This window comes from Thamnophis sirtalis, unplaced genomic scaffold (genome assembly GCF_051295495.1).
Source record: "Thamnophis sirtalis isolate CommonGarterSnake01/CBP01778 unplaced genomic scaffold, rThaSir2_p1.2 scaffold_3, whole genome shotgun sequence".
Taxonomy (NCBI): Eukaryota; Metazoa; Chordata; class Lepidosauria; order Squamata; family Natricidae; genus Thamnophis; species Thamnophis sirtalis.
In genome coordinates this window covers 89,820,696-89,837,544 of record NW_028261383.1, presented here as the reverse complement: position 1 = coordinate 89,837,544, position 16,849 = coordinate 89,820,696, and the positions used below count along the sequence as shown (strand labels likewise).

At 34.5% G+C, this 16,849-nt stretch overlaps 1 protein-coding gene across 4 annotated transcripts in view; it reads right to left on the bottom strand.

The window, feature by feature from the left end:
* The window catches only part of RNF130 (ring finger protein 130), a 39,601-nt gene that overhangs the window by 18,299 nt on the left and 4,453 nt on the right, over nt 1-16,849 (bottom strand). For all 4 annotated transcript variants that reach the window (XM_014053220.2, XM_014053219.2, XM_087709471.1 and 1 more), the window contains exons 2-6: nt 10,447-10,641; nt 9,202-9,452; nt 4,176-4,247; nt 2,192-2,274; nt 386-482 (exon numbers count right to left, since the gene is read on the bottom strand). In XM_014053220.2, coding sequence (XP_013908695.2) covers nt 386-482; nt 2,192-2,274; nt 4,176-4,247; nt 9,202-9,452; nt 10,447-10,641 — 698 coding nt within the window. The remainder of the gene's footprint in view (nt 1-385; nt 483-2,191; nt 2,275-4,175; nt 4,248-9,201; nt 9,453-10,446; nt 10,642-16,849) is intronic.

Sequence of the window (16,849 nt, the reverse complement as noted above, 5' to 3'; positions counted from 1 at the left end):
TTAAACTTAGTAAGTAAATTAGATTAAAATATGTTTTAATGCATTAATCCAGTTAAAATATCTTTTAATAGGACAAATTTGCTTTGTGAAATAGATATGTTACAGAAGATGGGTTACTTTATGTCAATTTAATCAAGTTTTATTTTGGCTTTTTCATGACTAAGGGTTTTGGCAGAAAATGTCAAACTGTAACTAATAAAAACAATCCTGAATAATGAAATATTTTTTGAGTTATTAGTTCCAAATCTACTGTTTAGCATGGCTATTTCATGCAATCAACTAACGCATCTTGGAACCTGTCTCTTGTTGGATGAATTTGTGATTTGAGGTATTTTAGAATGCATACTTCAACAGTATTAACTGTTTTTGTAAAGCTTCAACTCACCACAATTCCCAAGGCCTTCAAAATATTCAGTTTACACATAGGACAGGTACAGTGCTCACTTAGCCATGGGTCTACACAGGTTTTATGAAAAACATGCCTAAAAATAAATGGGAATAATTGTAAACCATCAATATATGGCAGAGGTTTTAATATGATTGATTAGCATTCTGAATAATGTGCCTGGGAGGTTTAATAAACTGAGATTTGTACTTTTTACTATAATGTTTCCTTAGTATATACATTATAATTGAAACTTATGCACTGCATATTTCAAATATTTTTTTTGCTTCTATTATTTTTCTGAAAGAAAAAAGTAAAGATGAAGAAAGAAGGCAGTAAGTGAGCTAATATCTGGCTGTATAAGGCATTAATGAAAAATATGTCACAGCTGTATATACAAGTTTCTCTTTCATATTTCCAAAATATGTATGTCAATAAATAAAAATTCATTTGGTTCTATCTTATATTTTTGTGCCTTATCTTTAGGCAATAATCCATTATTAGATTGCCTCATTCAATTTCTTTCTTTCTTACTCTCTCACTCACACTAAGCAGTGAGGCACCATGTGACATAAATTTAAATAAAGTACAAGACACTTGTTCCTGGACCTTTATCTACAATAATTCTGTAGATATCTATTTGCTTTATTTTTGGAAATGATTTTAAGATTGTTATTAAGCAATTGGCAACACCGAAGTGCAGTATTTTAATCATTTAAATACCATCTCAGAATATGGATTCCCCATTCAAATCCCAGAAGGTACCATGGAGTTCCACTTAAAGAAAAACTATCTATGGCACATCAGTCATTAAAGACATTGCACATATCCTTTGGGATTGCAAACTATATTCTCAATCTTACTTAAGATTATTATTTTAAAACTTAAAAAAAAACCTTGGGCACCCAGTAGAAATGGTCTTACATTTTGCAGGGAACTAACCTGTATATCACTAGCAAGACTTCTTCCATTTAACTAAAAGAAAGTCAAAGGCCAAGAAAAGAAACGAGTGCAAATGGATTTAAAATATTCTATTCACATTTAGTCTATCAGCAGTTAAAAGACAGCCATCTAAACACAAGACTGTATTAGTAAAGTATATTTGCTACTGTAAACCATTGCTGTGTTTGGGGTACATGGGACTATTTTTGCTTGACTTATATGGGAAAATTAGCTCCTTTTACTCTTTATTATTTTGTTATTATTTATTTAAATCTATTGACTGCCTAACTGTAGTGGACTGTGGGTGGTGTATCAAGTAGAAAAAAACCCCATAAGAACAACTCCTCTAAATATTCTAAAAGTGAAAGATAGAAGAAAAAAAACTACCTAAGAATGAAAAAAGAAATCTAAAAAATCAATTATTATTATCTGGATAAAATAGTCAATTTTGCATGTTTTGATGTCCCTATAAGTTGAAAGCTGAAGCCTAACTTCAGTAAATTGAGACTGGAATAGCAATGGAAGGAATGATATATGAAAGTTCACCTCAAACTTGAACAGGATATATATATATAAAGAGCCGTAGCAATAAAGGAGAATATTTGTAGCTCAGATTTGAAATGGGGGATTCTTGGTGCTCTCTGAGTTTGCTTGTTTTCTTGCAGAAGTTTCATTACCCAAACTAGGTAACATCATCAGTGCACTGATGAAATAGTCATGCTCATCAGAAATAAAATCATAACTATATCATAAGGCCTCCTAATCTCAGGATTTCTAATGACAGGAATAGCAAAACAATTTTAAAATGCAATTAATTTATTTTGAAGAATAAAATAAATATCAGAAAAGAAACTATTGGCTTACTTGCATGGTAGAATGCGTACAACATCATTCTGCTTATAGCTTTCAATGCAAACAGCACAGTGATCAAAGTCTGGATCTGTTTCCTAAAATGAACAGAGTGAAAATTCCAGTAAGATCTATTTACAGCAGAATAGTTTTAGCAAGCAGCCAATGGACAGAAGGGCTAGAATAGTTTTAGCTCTGACTATGTTTATTTATTTGCAAGATTTCTATCCCACCTTTCTTCCAGAAACTCAAGGGACCTTATTTTAGAATCTCTCATTTTTATCCCTGTGTCAGATTTTGCCAGGCATAATTACAAAGTGTTTAGAAACTCAGTTTCACATACAATAGCAGAAGAAGCATGGCTTTAGATTCTTTACTGCAAGTAGGAAAAAGTCTTACACATGCAGAAAATCTGTGTATCGGGGAACATAGGATCAAGCTCTGTATGCATAAATCAGCCTCAAGGTTTAAATCCGAGACATTTTCCTTCCTCCTTTTTGAAATCTGCGCATCAGCAACTACCCATTTCAGGTTTACATATCAGTTTTGTTTTGCCTGAAATTGCTGAGTCCTGCCTAATTCAGTTTTTTCATCCTGAGAGCCAGAATACAACATGCAAAAATCATAAAAATAAATCATACAATTGATTTTATTAATATTAATATTATCACAAAACTGAAACATTAGTTGCAGACTCCTTATGAAAGTTCCAGTGATTTAATTACTGTAGTGGTAAAAAGGAATACATGTCCTTAAAATCTGAGTTATTCAAATAAATATCTTCCTGCTGCCCAATTCTGTATAAAATTAAATGTCTTTTCTGAGTCACAAAATTTATCAGTAGGACTATACAAATATTAGGACTCAAGAAAGGATTTCCCATTTAACTGCTTTGTTTATACGTTAAATGGGAAACCCTTTCTTTGGCAAACTAACAGCTATGTACTGCCCACATCAATCTGGAAATAATGTTTCTAAAACCATGATGATTTTATGATTTAAGGACCTTTATTTTAGATTATAATCTTCAATTGTGGCATATATAATTTGTATACTTTTTCCACTTAATATAAGAACAAAGCCCCTTCCCCCTAAATGCTATAAAATTAGCAATCTCAGTGTTGCAAATGGACAAAAACTATTTCATATTCTGACTCTTAGTTGTTAATACTGATGAATGGCAGATGCATTCTATAAGCCTGCCAACAATAAGCACATCTGCTGCTGCATTATAAACTTGATGTCTTTTTACTTTGGATTTATCTCTCTGTTAAGAGAATTCCAAAACATGCATTAGCACATTTTTGCTATTAATTTTTTTCTTCATAAAAGGGCTATAGGACAACTTTGGGACAATTCAACAACAAACTCTAGAACCGATTTGCACACACAGAGGATCCTTATTTATTTATTTTTCCAGAAAAACAGCATTGGCTCAAAACTCGACTGGTATATTTCCTGATAATCTCTTGGCAATCTTGTATATGATACATAAAACATAGAGGCATTACAAAAGGCAATCAGTAAATAAAAATATGAATGTTAATAAAGTATAAAATAGTAAGTCAATATTCATTACTTTAAAATTATTTCAAAATCACTTTAACCGTGTATTATTTTTGTGCCCACCTTTCCTTCAGGAATGCAAGGAGTTATAGAAGGCACTTGGTGAACTTCCACAGCTGAGGATAAACTTGAACCTGATTCTCCCCAATGCCAATCTAACATCTTAATCACTACACAACTTTGCTCCCACAAATCATCAAGAGCAAATGGGGTTATGAAAATTTAAAATATTATTTCTGTCTGTAAAGGACACAACTAGGGCAATAGGCTAGGAAAAATACATAAACAGCGACGATGTACTGACACTAGCCCTGTGAATAATTACTGAAAACGAAAAACGGACCAATCACAGTACTGAGGTAAATACATTGGGAAGCAGACGACATAGCCAAAGGCTAATGACAGATTTTCTAATAAAGTAACAGAGTTATACCTTATCACCTTTCTTTACAGTTCTTGCTGTTAGTTTACCAACAGCTTTTTTGGCAGCATCTCCAAGACGACGCTTTGAAAAAAAGAGAAACAACAGTGATTAACTATTACAAAAATTGCACTTCTTACCTTTGCTTTGATGCTTACTATAGCTAGTTCTTTACAATATTTCATTTATTCTACCTATCCATCCACATGCAGAGACATATTCTAGGGGGAGCTGGAAACAAGGATATTTTTGTAATTAAAATCTCTTTGACCAAAAACATGAATCTCTTATTTAATGGAAACCAAATTAGTAAGAAATGTAAACTGTTGTCTGTCTGCAACCTAGTCCCCAATATACAAGTACAAGGGAAGGTCCAGTTAGTTTACTACTATAGATAATGAAGAATAATGTAATATACTTGAAACAAAAAAGTTGAAAAAGTTGGGAGGAGAGTGAGGATTTGTTGTTATTTAGCTTGGGTGTAAACTGTTCCTTGCTTCATTTAGGTCTAATCTTTCTGTAAAGAACTTTCAACCTGTCAAATCTTTCTCTAAAATCTTTCCTTTAAAAAGAATTAAATAAACCCTTTTATCCCAATTTTATTTATCTTTAAATTTTAGTATTTGCATTGTTATATCTAGCTTATTATTGGGATTTTTTATGCCATATCAATTTGGTCCTAATTAGTTATGGTTACATTATTCCATATAAGTAGTATTTTTAAATCTGTGAACCTCAGCTGAAATAATTATTTTGTGTGACCATTACAAGCATTGTGTTTGTGTGTATCAGCTACATGCAACCAGAGCAGTAACAACTATTTTCTCCTTTAAAACAGCTAAACATTTTCAACTGTTCTTTAGCTGTTGCTATTTCTTCATGAAAGTTTAATAAGACAAGCTTTTTAAACCACATAAAATTTTCATTAAGTTTTTTCAACCGTCATAAAATACTGGAGAAAGAAAAGGTCTTAAGTTTTTAACCTACAGAATAGTTATTTGATATAGATATCTCAAATGCAGAATGCTTTATATATGGGATCACTTCATTCCAAGTGCTTACATGCTAAATTTTTTAAATGGCAAAGAGATGAAAAAGCATGATAAAAAGTTTGAAAATAGAAATAATTAAACACTATGAACATAGTTATTTTAAAGTCAGACAAATTGACTTTATCCCTATTGGAATGTGTAATATAAATAAGATGAAAAACAGTATAGTACCTGAATTCCCTTACATTCCTACTAACATTGTCAAAGCATGAACTTTTGAATACACTGGCAAAATCTACAGAATATTTTGTATCATATAATTCCCAGAAATGTTTTTTTTAAATGTATTTCTTATGCATTCTGTTTTTAAAATCTCTGCATACAAATATACATATTGTAACAAAAGGGGTTGACTTTGGAACAATATGGAAGTTTTAGCATTAGCCTGAAGAAATAGCACAATATTATTTGATACTTCCTTTCAGAAGTATTTCCATAACATAATTTATTGCTATCATGGGACAGCAATAAATCAGTTAAACTATCTATTGAAACTTTGTATCACTGCTATTGCTATTAGCAGATATAAGTCTAACATATTGTGCACCCTTATTTAGGTGTGTAATCCTTGTTAATTAAACTATAACTCTTTTTTTAACATCCTTTCCGATTTCAATAAAAACCTTTCTGAAAATATTACCAGTTTGTTCTTTTTATATTCCCCTTTAAGGACACACTTCTTTTAGCTAACCCATCACAGCTACAAGTCAGTAAATCCTGTCATAAAAGTGATTATTTTAAAATAGTGATTATTTTTATGTAATTGCACACATGTTGTAATTGGAGAGGAGATACCAAAGACATACACTGTGAAGTTTATGAAATACGAAACTCATATACTACTGGTTTCCCCATTTGCTTTAATATAATATCTGAAGGATTTCTAACTTCATGAATTCTGATGTAGGAAGTTTATTGATTGATTGATTTGCTGCCTGTCATGGGGCTACCCTAGACATCTTATAAAAATAAAAAGGAAAAAAGGAAAAAAGTGTGAACAACAGTAAGATAATAGAATAATAAAATAAACATTGAAAAATAACACAATGAGAAATATAACTATATGATTATAGGTTGCTTTGTACACAAAACAAGGGAACTTCAATAACCAATATTCAAACTAAAAATCAATCTTAGTTTCTTATGGAGACAATGAGAATTACAAATGATTTTCTAATATTATTAGTGTAAGATTTTTGAACATGCACATAGTCTATGGCTTTTCCATGGGAGATATTTGCTAATAATTGACCGAATAAACAGTATTTTATTTCACAAGAGAAATGGGTCTTCTGCATGGGAGCACTAAAATTTTCTTATCTAATGTGAAAGCCAGGAAGAGATATTCAGCTCAAGGACATACAATGAAGCAGAAGAGAGAATATAACTGCAATGATTGCTCGTGGAATAAGAGAAGGTAGGGAAAACCTATTTTGGTACTAATTACTGGCAGAACCTCTGGATTAGACAACTAACACCAAAGGAGACTTTATCCGCATAAAGGAGAGATGCTCTATAGCTTATATCCATTGTGGTATGACTGCCAGCTAGAAAGTATCTTCTGCAACTTCGCTATTGTGAAGGGAACCGGAGGGGGAGGGCGGGGAATTGCAGTCCCAGAATCCCCTCTTCCTTCAAGACTGCAGAATTTCTTATCCTAACTTAAAATTCGCCTCCTGCCACAGCAGTCAATTGTTATAAAGAATGCTTGGATATTTACATTTAGGCAACTAATAACAATATTGTATCTCACAAATAGTTTGAATGACAAAGCACTTTTTCTCACCCAATAGCCTGAATTTAAAAAGAAAATTCTCCAGCACTCTAAAGAATAAGTATAGTTCACACAGAGTAAACCGATTTTATATCACTATTGTTTCTTTCTTTCCCTGCTGGTGCTCTTCCAATCTCTTAATCAAATTCCCATTATTTTCACATCCCATACCCTACAGCCTTCAATTTACAACCACAGTTGGGACCAGAATTTCCATTCCTAAGCAAGGTGAGTCATGCCTGATTTTATAACCATTTTTTGCCTAGAATGTTCAGCAAATCACTGCAATTGTTAAGTAAATCATGTGGTTGTTAAGTGGATATGGCTTCGAAATTGACTTTGCTTGTTGGAAGCAGGGTGGTAAGGTTGCAAATGGGGATTACATGATTCTGGGATGCTGTCATAAATAAGATTCTGATTGCCAAGTGCCCAAATTTTGACCATGAGGATGCTGTGACTGTTGTAAGTGCGAAGACTGGCCATAAGTCACTTTTTTCAATGCCATTGTAACTTTGAACAGTCACTAAATGATTGCTTGTAAATTGAGGACTACCTGTGTACTTGATTAAATATTAATGGCAAATAAGGGAAAAGATATCCATTGTGTAAGGAGGGAATTGGTTAAGAGACCAAAAACATCTACTTGGTGGAAAAATAAAATACCCATTTGGCCTATGCTAACGTAAACAGTTAATGTGTATTAATGTGTATTCAGTATAGATTACTAAGCTTCAAAACTAAGGAACAAAATTATTGAAACAAATCAACAAAACTTTGTGTGTGTACAGAGAGACAGCAGTCATGAATATATATTTATATTCACATATGAAAAATAGTAACATTCTAGAGTGGAGCTTTCAAAACTAAGAGTTAATTCCCTTCTCTTCCTACCAATCTCAACTTGGTCCTACTCTTAGTCTAATATGCTCCTGCAGTGTATTTTTAGATGGAGTTATATCAGTCATTTTATCTGAAAGGCCTCAAAGTTGTAGCTGACATTGTAGAGGAAAGCTGCATATACAGTGGTAGATCAGTGCTTGTATATAAACATGTTTTATTCTTTTTTGTGAAACTGAATGGGTGCAGCTAACTGTTTTTGTTAGAATTCCAAGTTCAGACCTAGCTAATATTTGGAGACCACAAGGAAATCTTTTCAGCTGGAATGGGAAGTAAAAAACCAAAAGAAGAAATGAGGAAAGCTATGAAAACCACTTTTATATTGTTATGAAGAAAACTTCAGGGATAGTTTTATATCACAGAATTTGTTTGATGTTTGACTTGAGTTTTAAAGTTTGACTCTAACTAAAGCAGCCATTTTAGATTCTCAGGTATCAGTGATCTCAGTATTCAAGCTCCTTTCAAATTCAAATTAATGACAGTACTTTAACAAAGAGTTATAGTTTCTCTGAGATAAAAAGAAAACTAAGCAGTAGTACAAAAGAACAAATCTTTTAATATAGCTTTGATATTGCTAGCCAATACAATATATTTACAATGTTTTAATGCCAGAGAAATGACAACTGCATTTCATATCTATAAAAGTAAAGATTGCATTACAATCCAACAGATGCTAAACTAATCCTTAACAAATGGCATTGTACTTTTCAGAACAATTAACAGAATCTGTTCTGTATTTAATAATGATTCTGTTTGCCCTTATCCCTTAAAAACATCAGCTTAAAGTCCCACTCGAACGTCCTTACAATTTAATGGGGCAAATATAGGAACTTCCACTCTGAAAGTAGAATAGACACTTTTCATAAAGAATACTTTATTGTTTTATATACAGGATGGAGAAACACTTTTCATAAATATGGTAATGCCATTCCTTTAAAAACCCTTTAAAAGTAGCCCATTCAGAGTGAATCTTTTTTTTTGCTGAACAACAATAATATATAGTTACTATGACTGAATGCACATCTTATATAATATTCTTACATTCACTTAATTGCAACTCCCAGGATTAAATTCATTCTTTTTACCAGAAACCGAGGTTTTTTTATGACATTAAAAACAGAATGGAAAAATAGCTCACCTAAGCAGGAGATCTTTTAAAGTTAATATATTTCCTGCCACAAAAGCATTATTTTTGTTTTATAAATTAAAAAAGAAAACATTCAGCAATTCTCCATTTGCATTCTTAATATACGTACTAAGAATCAAGGCATTGAGGCATTAATACTAGATAAAACTTCAAATTCCTCATAATTACCTGGTTTCGATCACGTGCACTGGTATATCTGATCTTCTGAATGAAATAAAATATTAGCCATGCTGAAGAAATTATCATCAAAACTATAAATGATACGGATACAAAGACAAGGGAACTTCGATTAACGTTTTTGCTTGGATGGCGTGTTCCCACGGCTATTGCAATTAGGACCGACATATTTTTTTCTAAATAATTCAAGATTTCTTTAACCTTCATTTCAGTGATCATGACCGTAACAATGTCTCCAGTTCCTACAATAAACAAATAAATATATAGGAGAAACAATTTGAGTGATATGCTAATGTACATTATGAATTTTTCCAACTATACATAATGCAATTAGAAACAAAAACTCTTATTAAGTTTAGGGTCCTTAAAACAGCTATAATTAGTAAGAAAAGAAACTAGGAAATAACCAAAATCTTCTAAGTAATATATTCATATATGTCACAAGTATCTCCTTACTATAATGATATAAGGTATATCTTAACTGCTAATTACAGTAACAGGAAAAGATGAAAATTTTAAAAAAATATGTATCTTCTCAGTTCTAAGTTCACCATCTTCAGGAAATAAAAATGATTAATGTCTTCCATTTCTTTCTCCAAAACATGGAGTTTACTCCAATGTAAGGCAGCACCAAAAAGAACAAATTAAACAACAAAGTAAATTAAAATTTGAAAATGCAACAATTTCAAAATATTGGCTTTATGAATTTTTCAGTCTGTGAACAAGACTGAGAAATTTAGGAAAACTGTAAAACTGAGACAGTTAGCAGAAAAGAACTTTCATTATGGATCAAACTGTTCTTTACAGAAAAAGTCCAATGAAATAATGCTTATAAATTATATACATTTATTGTAATATATTAGTTTGTGGAAAATCCATAAGAAAAATTCTCTTAAAAAGCCAGAATTCAAGGTTATCTGATAGCATTAACTAGAAAAAGGTTGAAGGCCAACAACAGCAGTAATTATTAACTAAGATATTTAATTATTACAAAATAAACTGACAATAAAATCATGGTTAAACTTTTACTTCAAATCAACTCCATCTAGGTAAAACTGGGAGGAATGGGAAGCAGGGCTACCTTGGGCATTACTTGGCTTAGAATGACAACAAGTAACATTTATTTATATAATTAATCACAACCTGCAGTTTTAATTAAATATACATTTTTTAAAGCTCCAAATAATAGATGAAATGGCCTGAGCTGAAAGGAAGGTCTGATATCTTAGTTCTTACCTTGATGAGTCATGGTAACAGGCTCATTGCCAGATACATTGTTGTAAATTACCACAGCTGAAGCATTATGTGAAGCCGCTCGCAGAATTTTTTGTTTAAATGTACAATTTCCTCGCTGCAATAGAGCAATCCACTGCTTTGTATTTGGAGGAACTTGAAACCGTGTTCGTGGGTCACATCCTAAACGATCTGGAACTAAAAATATAGAATCCTGGTTTGAATTTAATTATGCAATTTAAATAAAAGTCCTACATTGATCAAATATCAAATATCAATTAGCATAATTTCCAAAAGTCAAGGAGAATGGGGACCTGCCTCACCATACTCTGGGGAGTATGTTCAAAGGGTGGAGGCAGCAGCAGAGAAGGCTCTCTTGCTGGACCCCATCAATTAAAATTCTTTAACTGGCAGAGTCCACAACATACCCTCTTCCCTGCCTGACCGGATGGATCAGGCTGATGTAAAAATGGTTCCATATGTAACCTGGGCCCATACCAGTGGTGGGTTTCAATTTTTTTTAGAACCTCTTCTTTAGGTGTGGTCTGCTTTGTGGGAGTGGCTTGCCGGCTATGTGACCGGGTAGGAGTGGCTTACCAGCCATGTGACCAGGTAGGAGTGGCTTGCCAGCCATGTGACTGGGTGGGCATGGCCAACTTGTTAAATGTGGTGAAATTCACTTAACAACACTCTTGCACAGCAACCAAAATGTTAGCTCAGAAACTCTGGCATTTGAAACACGCAAGTCTTAAAGCTGTCAAGTTACAAGACCCTTGCACACCTAACCCTTCGGAAAAAAACACCAGGGATGTTCAGAATTGACAGCTTTAAGACTTGTGGACTTCAACTCCCAGAATTCCTCCTCTCGCTCTCCATCTTGGGGGGAGGGAGCTGGAACCGGTTTTAAACGCCACTGTAGATTTGTGGAACCTCTTCTATAGACAAGGTTAGAACTGGTTGGAACCCATCCCTGGCCCATACCATCTAGGGCAGCAATGGCAAACTTTTGGCTTGCGTGCCATAAGGAGGGTCATGCACGGGCGTACCGCCCATAATGCAATGCAGTGTGAATGCACTCATGAGAGGCGCGACCCCCCCCCATTTTTTGCATGCTTTTTTCACCCTCCCCAAGCTCCAGAGGCTTTATAGGAGCCTGGGGAGGGTGAAAACAGCCTCCCCCCCCCCAGAGGCCCTCTGGAGGCTTCAGGGACCTTCAGGAGGCTTCCCTGAAGCCTCTGGAGGGCTGAAACTGACCCTACGAGCAAACCAGAAGTTACTTCAGGTTTGCCCATAGGGTCATTTTTAGTTCTCCGGAGACTTCAGGGAAGCTTCCTGAAGGTCCCTGAAGCCTCCGGAGGGCTTAAATTGACCCTACGAGCAAACCAGAAGTCTGTTCCTGAACTTCTGGTTTGCCCATAGGGCCGTTTTTTTGTGCTCCGGAGGCTTCAGGGAAGCTCCTGAAGCCTCCGGAGGGCCTCCGGGGGGGCTCTTTTCGCCCTCTCCAGGCTCCTATCAAGCCTCTGGAGCTTGGGGGGAGTGAAAAATGGCTTTTAAAAAGGCTGAACTCAGCTGGCCAGCATGCGCATGCGCGCTGGCCAGCTGACAGGGCAACGCCTCACATGCCCTCACAAATGGATCCGTGTGCCACCTGTGGCACCCGTGCCATAGGTTCACCATTCCGGATCTAGGGCTTTAGGATCATAATCAATTCCTTGAGGTGGATCTGGCATCCAATTTAGGCCTCAAAGCAGAGGTATTACATGCACTGTCCCTGGGTGTCCCAGTGGTTGTGTGGTTGCATTCTTACAAGCTAAAACTTCTGGAACTGTTCCAGGCTAGTCTCATGTGCAGTGCATTGCAATAGTCCAAATGGGAGGTGTCCAGGGTGTGAGTGATAAAAGGAAGAGCTCCCTATCCATGAAAGGGTGTAACTGGTGGATAACACAAAGTTGAGAAGGGTCTCTGTAGCCATGATTGCCACCTGCTGTCTGAGCAAGAGCTGTGAGTCTACGGCTTAACCGGGTAAGTCTGTTCCTTGAGCATCTCCATAGGGCTTGCATCATGCTTGGCATACAACTGGATCTGGGTGATTTATCCTCCAGGTGCAAAGAAAAGTCCTTCCTTGAATACAAATGGTTGTGAATACAAATGCATCCAAAGACAGTTGGAAAGACCTTCCAAAACAGCCACAGAACCTTGTGAAATGGGCATGACTCCTTTAATGATTAAATAGGATTGGATTGGATGAAAGTTCATGAGAAACTCATGGCTAAACTGAACAAGTGGGGGGGGGGATCCCAGAAGGCAATGACTTTCATGTTGCTAAGAAAACTGCAGGGATATGTCTGTGTAATCCACCGGAAAGTAAGTTCGATCTGAAAATACATATACAGGGCACACATCACAATATTTTAACTAGTTCATAAAAATGGGAGAATTATTGCAATTTTCCACAACCTTTCAACTTCAGATGAACTTTTATGTAAAACATTTCATATAATTAAACCTCAGATCTTGAGTTTGATTTGAATACTAATGAATCACTTAATTAGCTCTTAGTGCATACAACACTGCTGTTTTTCATGTTAAGACCAATTTTCCAAGCTTAAGGTTTTCCTAATTAATGGATTCCACTGAATGTATTATTATAAGGATTCTTGTTTGTGTTCTTTATTGTGACACTGCTTTAATATCATATTTATAGTGCAATGTTTCGGCCACTTGCTTACTATTATATTAAATCAACAACAGAGTTGCTATGATTCCAAGGTCATAAACTACCAGTAGTTTATTAAGTTCAAAAAGACAAGATGACACAATTGAGTGTCACAAAACTAATGCAACACCCACCCAGAGCATATTATACCGTGGTATACTCTTGGGCTCTAAACTGCTTCATTGTATTCATTTATGCTATTAGAACTTCTGTTATTTGTGGCCTTAACTGATAAGCTATGTTTAGGCTTTATTGCCCACAATAATCCTTTTCCTTTTTCCTCTTACATTTGAAATCCTCAATACTGGAGTGAGCATTCATCTATTCACTGAATAAAAAGAAATCAGAAAGAAAAAGTTAATAGTGAATCATAATATTCCATTATGTGAGGAGAGGAGGAGAGTCCAACTCTCTTTTATTGTTAGGTTGGATTTTTTTTTCCTGATTGGGAGTATGCTACTTTTAATTGCATGAAGCCTATTAATGACTTCCACTGCAATGTCACAAACAGAAGGGGCTCCAGAGTAGATATCATGATAACAAATGATCTGTGCCTAATATCTCTTATCTTTTACCAGCAGAACTTTCTCCTAATGTACATTTTATGAATCTTGGGACTACCAGATCAGTTTTCATGCTAGAATAAAAGTCAGGATAATTACCATGTCATCTTCTTTTACTCATCTTTTTATTAGACATGCAAGAAACATTAAGAAAAACAAAGCATAAACTGAGGTATGTTACTTAACTCTTAAATACTTAAAAATTACCCCAACATCAAATTACAGGTATTCTTTTGATTTATAACCACCATTGAGCCCATCATTTTTGTTGCTAAACAAGGCAGTTGTTAAACGAGTTAATCTGTTTTGCCACAGTTGTTAAGTGAATCACTGGAGTTGTTAAGTGAATCTGGTTTCCCACATTGACTTTGCCTGTAAAAAACCAGCTGGGAAAGATACAAATTGTGATTACATGACCATGGGACAGTGCAACTGTCACAAATACCGGCCAATTAGTAAGCACCTAAATTTTGATCATGTGACCATGGGTATGTTGCAACAGTCATTAAGTGTGAAAACCGATCATGTCCCTTTTTTCAGTGCTGGTGCAACTTCATAGGGTCACTAAACAAATGGTTGTAAATTGAGGACTAACCTGTACAGTCCTAAAAAAATATTTAAGAAATCACTAGGGTATCCAAAGCATATTCCAATAGTTACTGGAAATAAGGTATACTACTATACACCTAAAGTGCCTGATTTATCAATCAGCATTTTAAGGGACATAGACAACTATGTCAGCAAGTTTAATTATCAATAGTTTTCCATTACCATCTGTCAACTATGATCAGTTATTCAGAATCCATTTGTAATGTATATTTTTTCCCAAGCTAGAGATTCTGGATATCCAATTTGGAAAGTTTCCATGATATAATGAAAAGCAATTTAAGAGTAATTTCAAACTTCTACAAATCACCTATTTAAAAAGATGTAATCTGATGTCATTTATATCATTTTACAGAAAAGCTCAATATATACATTTTTTTGTTTTCCCATCAGATGCTGATTCCATCACCAGGCCCATTCACTTCCTAAGTCCTTTTGCACAGCTATGCCTCTAGGTAAAACCCTTAGCTTTTGGAAAGATAAATCTTCTACTATCTTTCTACATTTAATCCTTAATTTATGACAGCCATTTTAGCAATCATCCAAAGTTATGATGGACTGGGAAAGGGTGCTTTATGGCCCATAAAGTACTTCCGGCTGTCATAAAATGTTGCATTATACCCCCCCCTGCAGTTACATGATTGCAATATGGGTGCTTGGCAACCAGTTCTCATTTACAACCAGTTACAAAGTTGCACAATTTTATAATCTCTGCCAGCTTCCTCAGAAAGTCAGTGGGGAAGTCAAAGGAAAGGTTGTTGCTGCCTATCAAGAGTCTTATCTATGGGGACTAATTGAAAGACCTGCCTGCTGAGTGGAACTGAACAATTTTGGTAGGGTGCAGAAACAGAGCACATATTTCTTTCTTCAATGACTGTAATCCTAGCAATTCTGGTTGCAATCATTAAGTGGATGGTGTCCCAATTAAGAAGTGTAGGGTAGACCCTGGGAGATTCGCTCTGGCGCTGAAAATCCTCCCTACAAATAGAGAGACACTCACATGTGGCTTATATTGAACCTCCTGCAACTGCCTTAGGCAGCCCATCAGTTATCGATAAATGAAAATGAGATTAAGACTGTTAACAAATTGCAAAAATAAAGTTTTTAATATATGAATTCAAAATTAGAAAAGTTATGAACAAAATTTTCTCTTTCTGATCTACTTTCCCTTATTTTAATAAGGTACAAATGGAAAGAATTAAGACAGATAGTTTATAGGTTCCAAAAGTAGCCTTCATTCATAAGCAAATCAGAAATGATATTAATTACCTCAGTTAACTTGTCTTTGTATCCACATGAGTAGTCATCATGGCTATTAGCAGTCTAACTGCCTCTGAAGGCCTGGGAGACCAGTTGGCTTTCTTTTGTAGTCAGTTGACCACTCTTAGAACAGACTGCTGGACTAGATGGGCCAGTGTCCAATTATATGTTCTTAGTGAAAAGTGTAGAATTCAGATTCAAACCTCATTAAGATATATATAATGTGGAAAAATGTGTCCTATGCAGTGCTATCCATTTATGTAATGTAGTTGACTATGTTCCTTATTTTGTAATATGTGTACACAACCTTTGGGATACAACTACTGATACACAGACATAGTTATAACATTACTTTGGAGTCATCTGAATGCTAATGTGACTTAATCCCTGTTTTGCAAACTGTGTAATTTATATTATCTGATTTTAAGACTGGATACACAAAGCTGATTACAACAATGTCTGACTTATATTTACTCTTCTTAGAGGCCGAGGATTCAAATTCAACTGAATTATAATTAAAGTACAACTTGAAAAATATAATTTGCAGAGTGTCTGTTACAAATAATCTAGATGAATATCACAGATTCTATTTAGGAATATGGCATTGCTATCATTGACATCTATATATCATAACAGTGAAAATATTGAAAAACTGCATAAATTGAAACATTGAAGATAAATTGTGAAACTAGATAAAGAGGAAAATTGTTGAGAAGACCACTGATAAGATATAGAAAGAACAGATCTTTTTAAAAAAAATACTACCATGCTCTTTGCTTGATCTCAATACACACAGAATTCTTTCAAACACAATTTACATAAAGTCTTATGATTACATCTAAGATATAAATTTTCTAAATAGGTTTTGAGGTGTGTGATAAAAAAATCATATTACAACATGGCCTGCTAAATATATATGAACATTACATAAACTAAAACAATCTTGAGCAACAGACTATGATAGGAAAGTGCTTACTGTCCCAATTCCCTCCAAGCTGAGAAATTTTCTAAATATTGTACAATTATCAATGGAATTAGGTTATTACTAATTTTTAAAGTACTAAAATATGTATTTCCCCCATCCCTGGGGGTAGTTAGAACAATGGTCTGTTTGGGGCAGAACAGCACACTCCTATTACATTTTCTCCCATGGAAAAATAGCAGCCATAAGAAGATTCTATATAGATCATACATCATGGTTTGCTTTAACGATTAGCTTACTAAACAGAGTTATTACTAATAGTGAGTCACATGTATATGT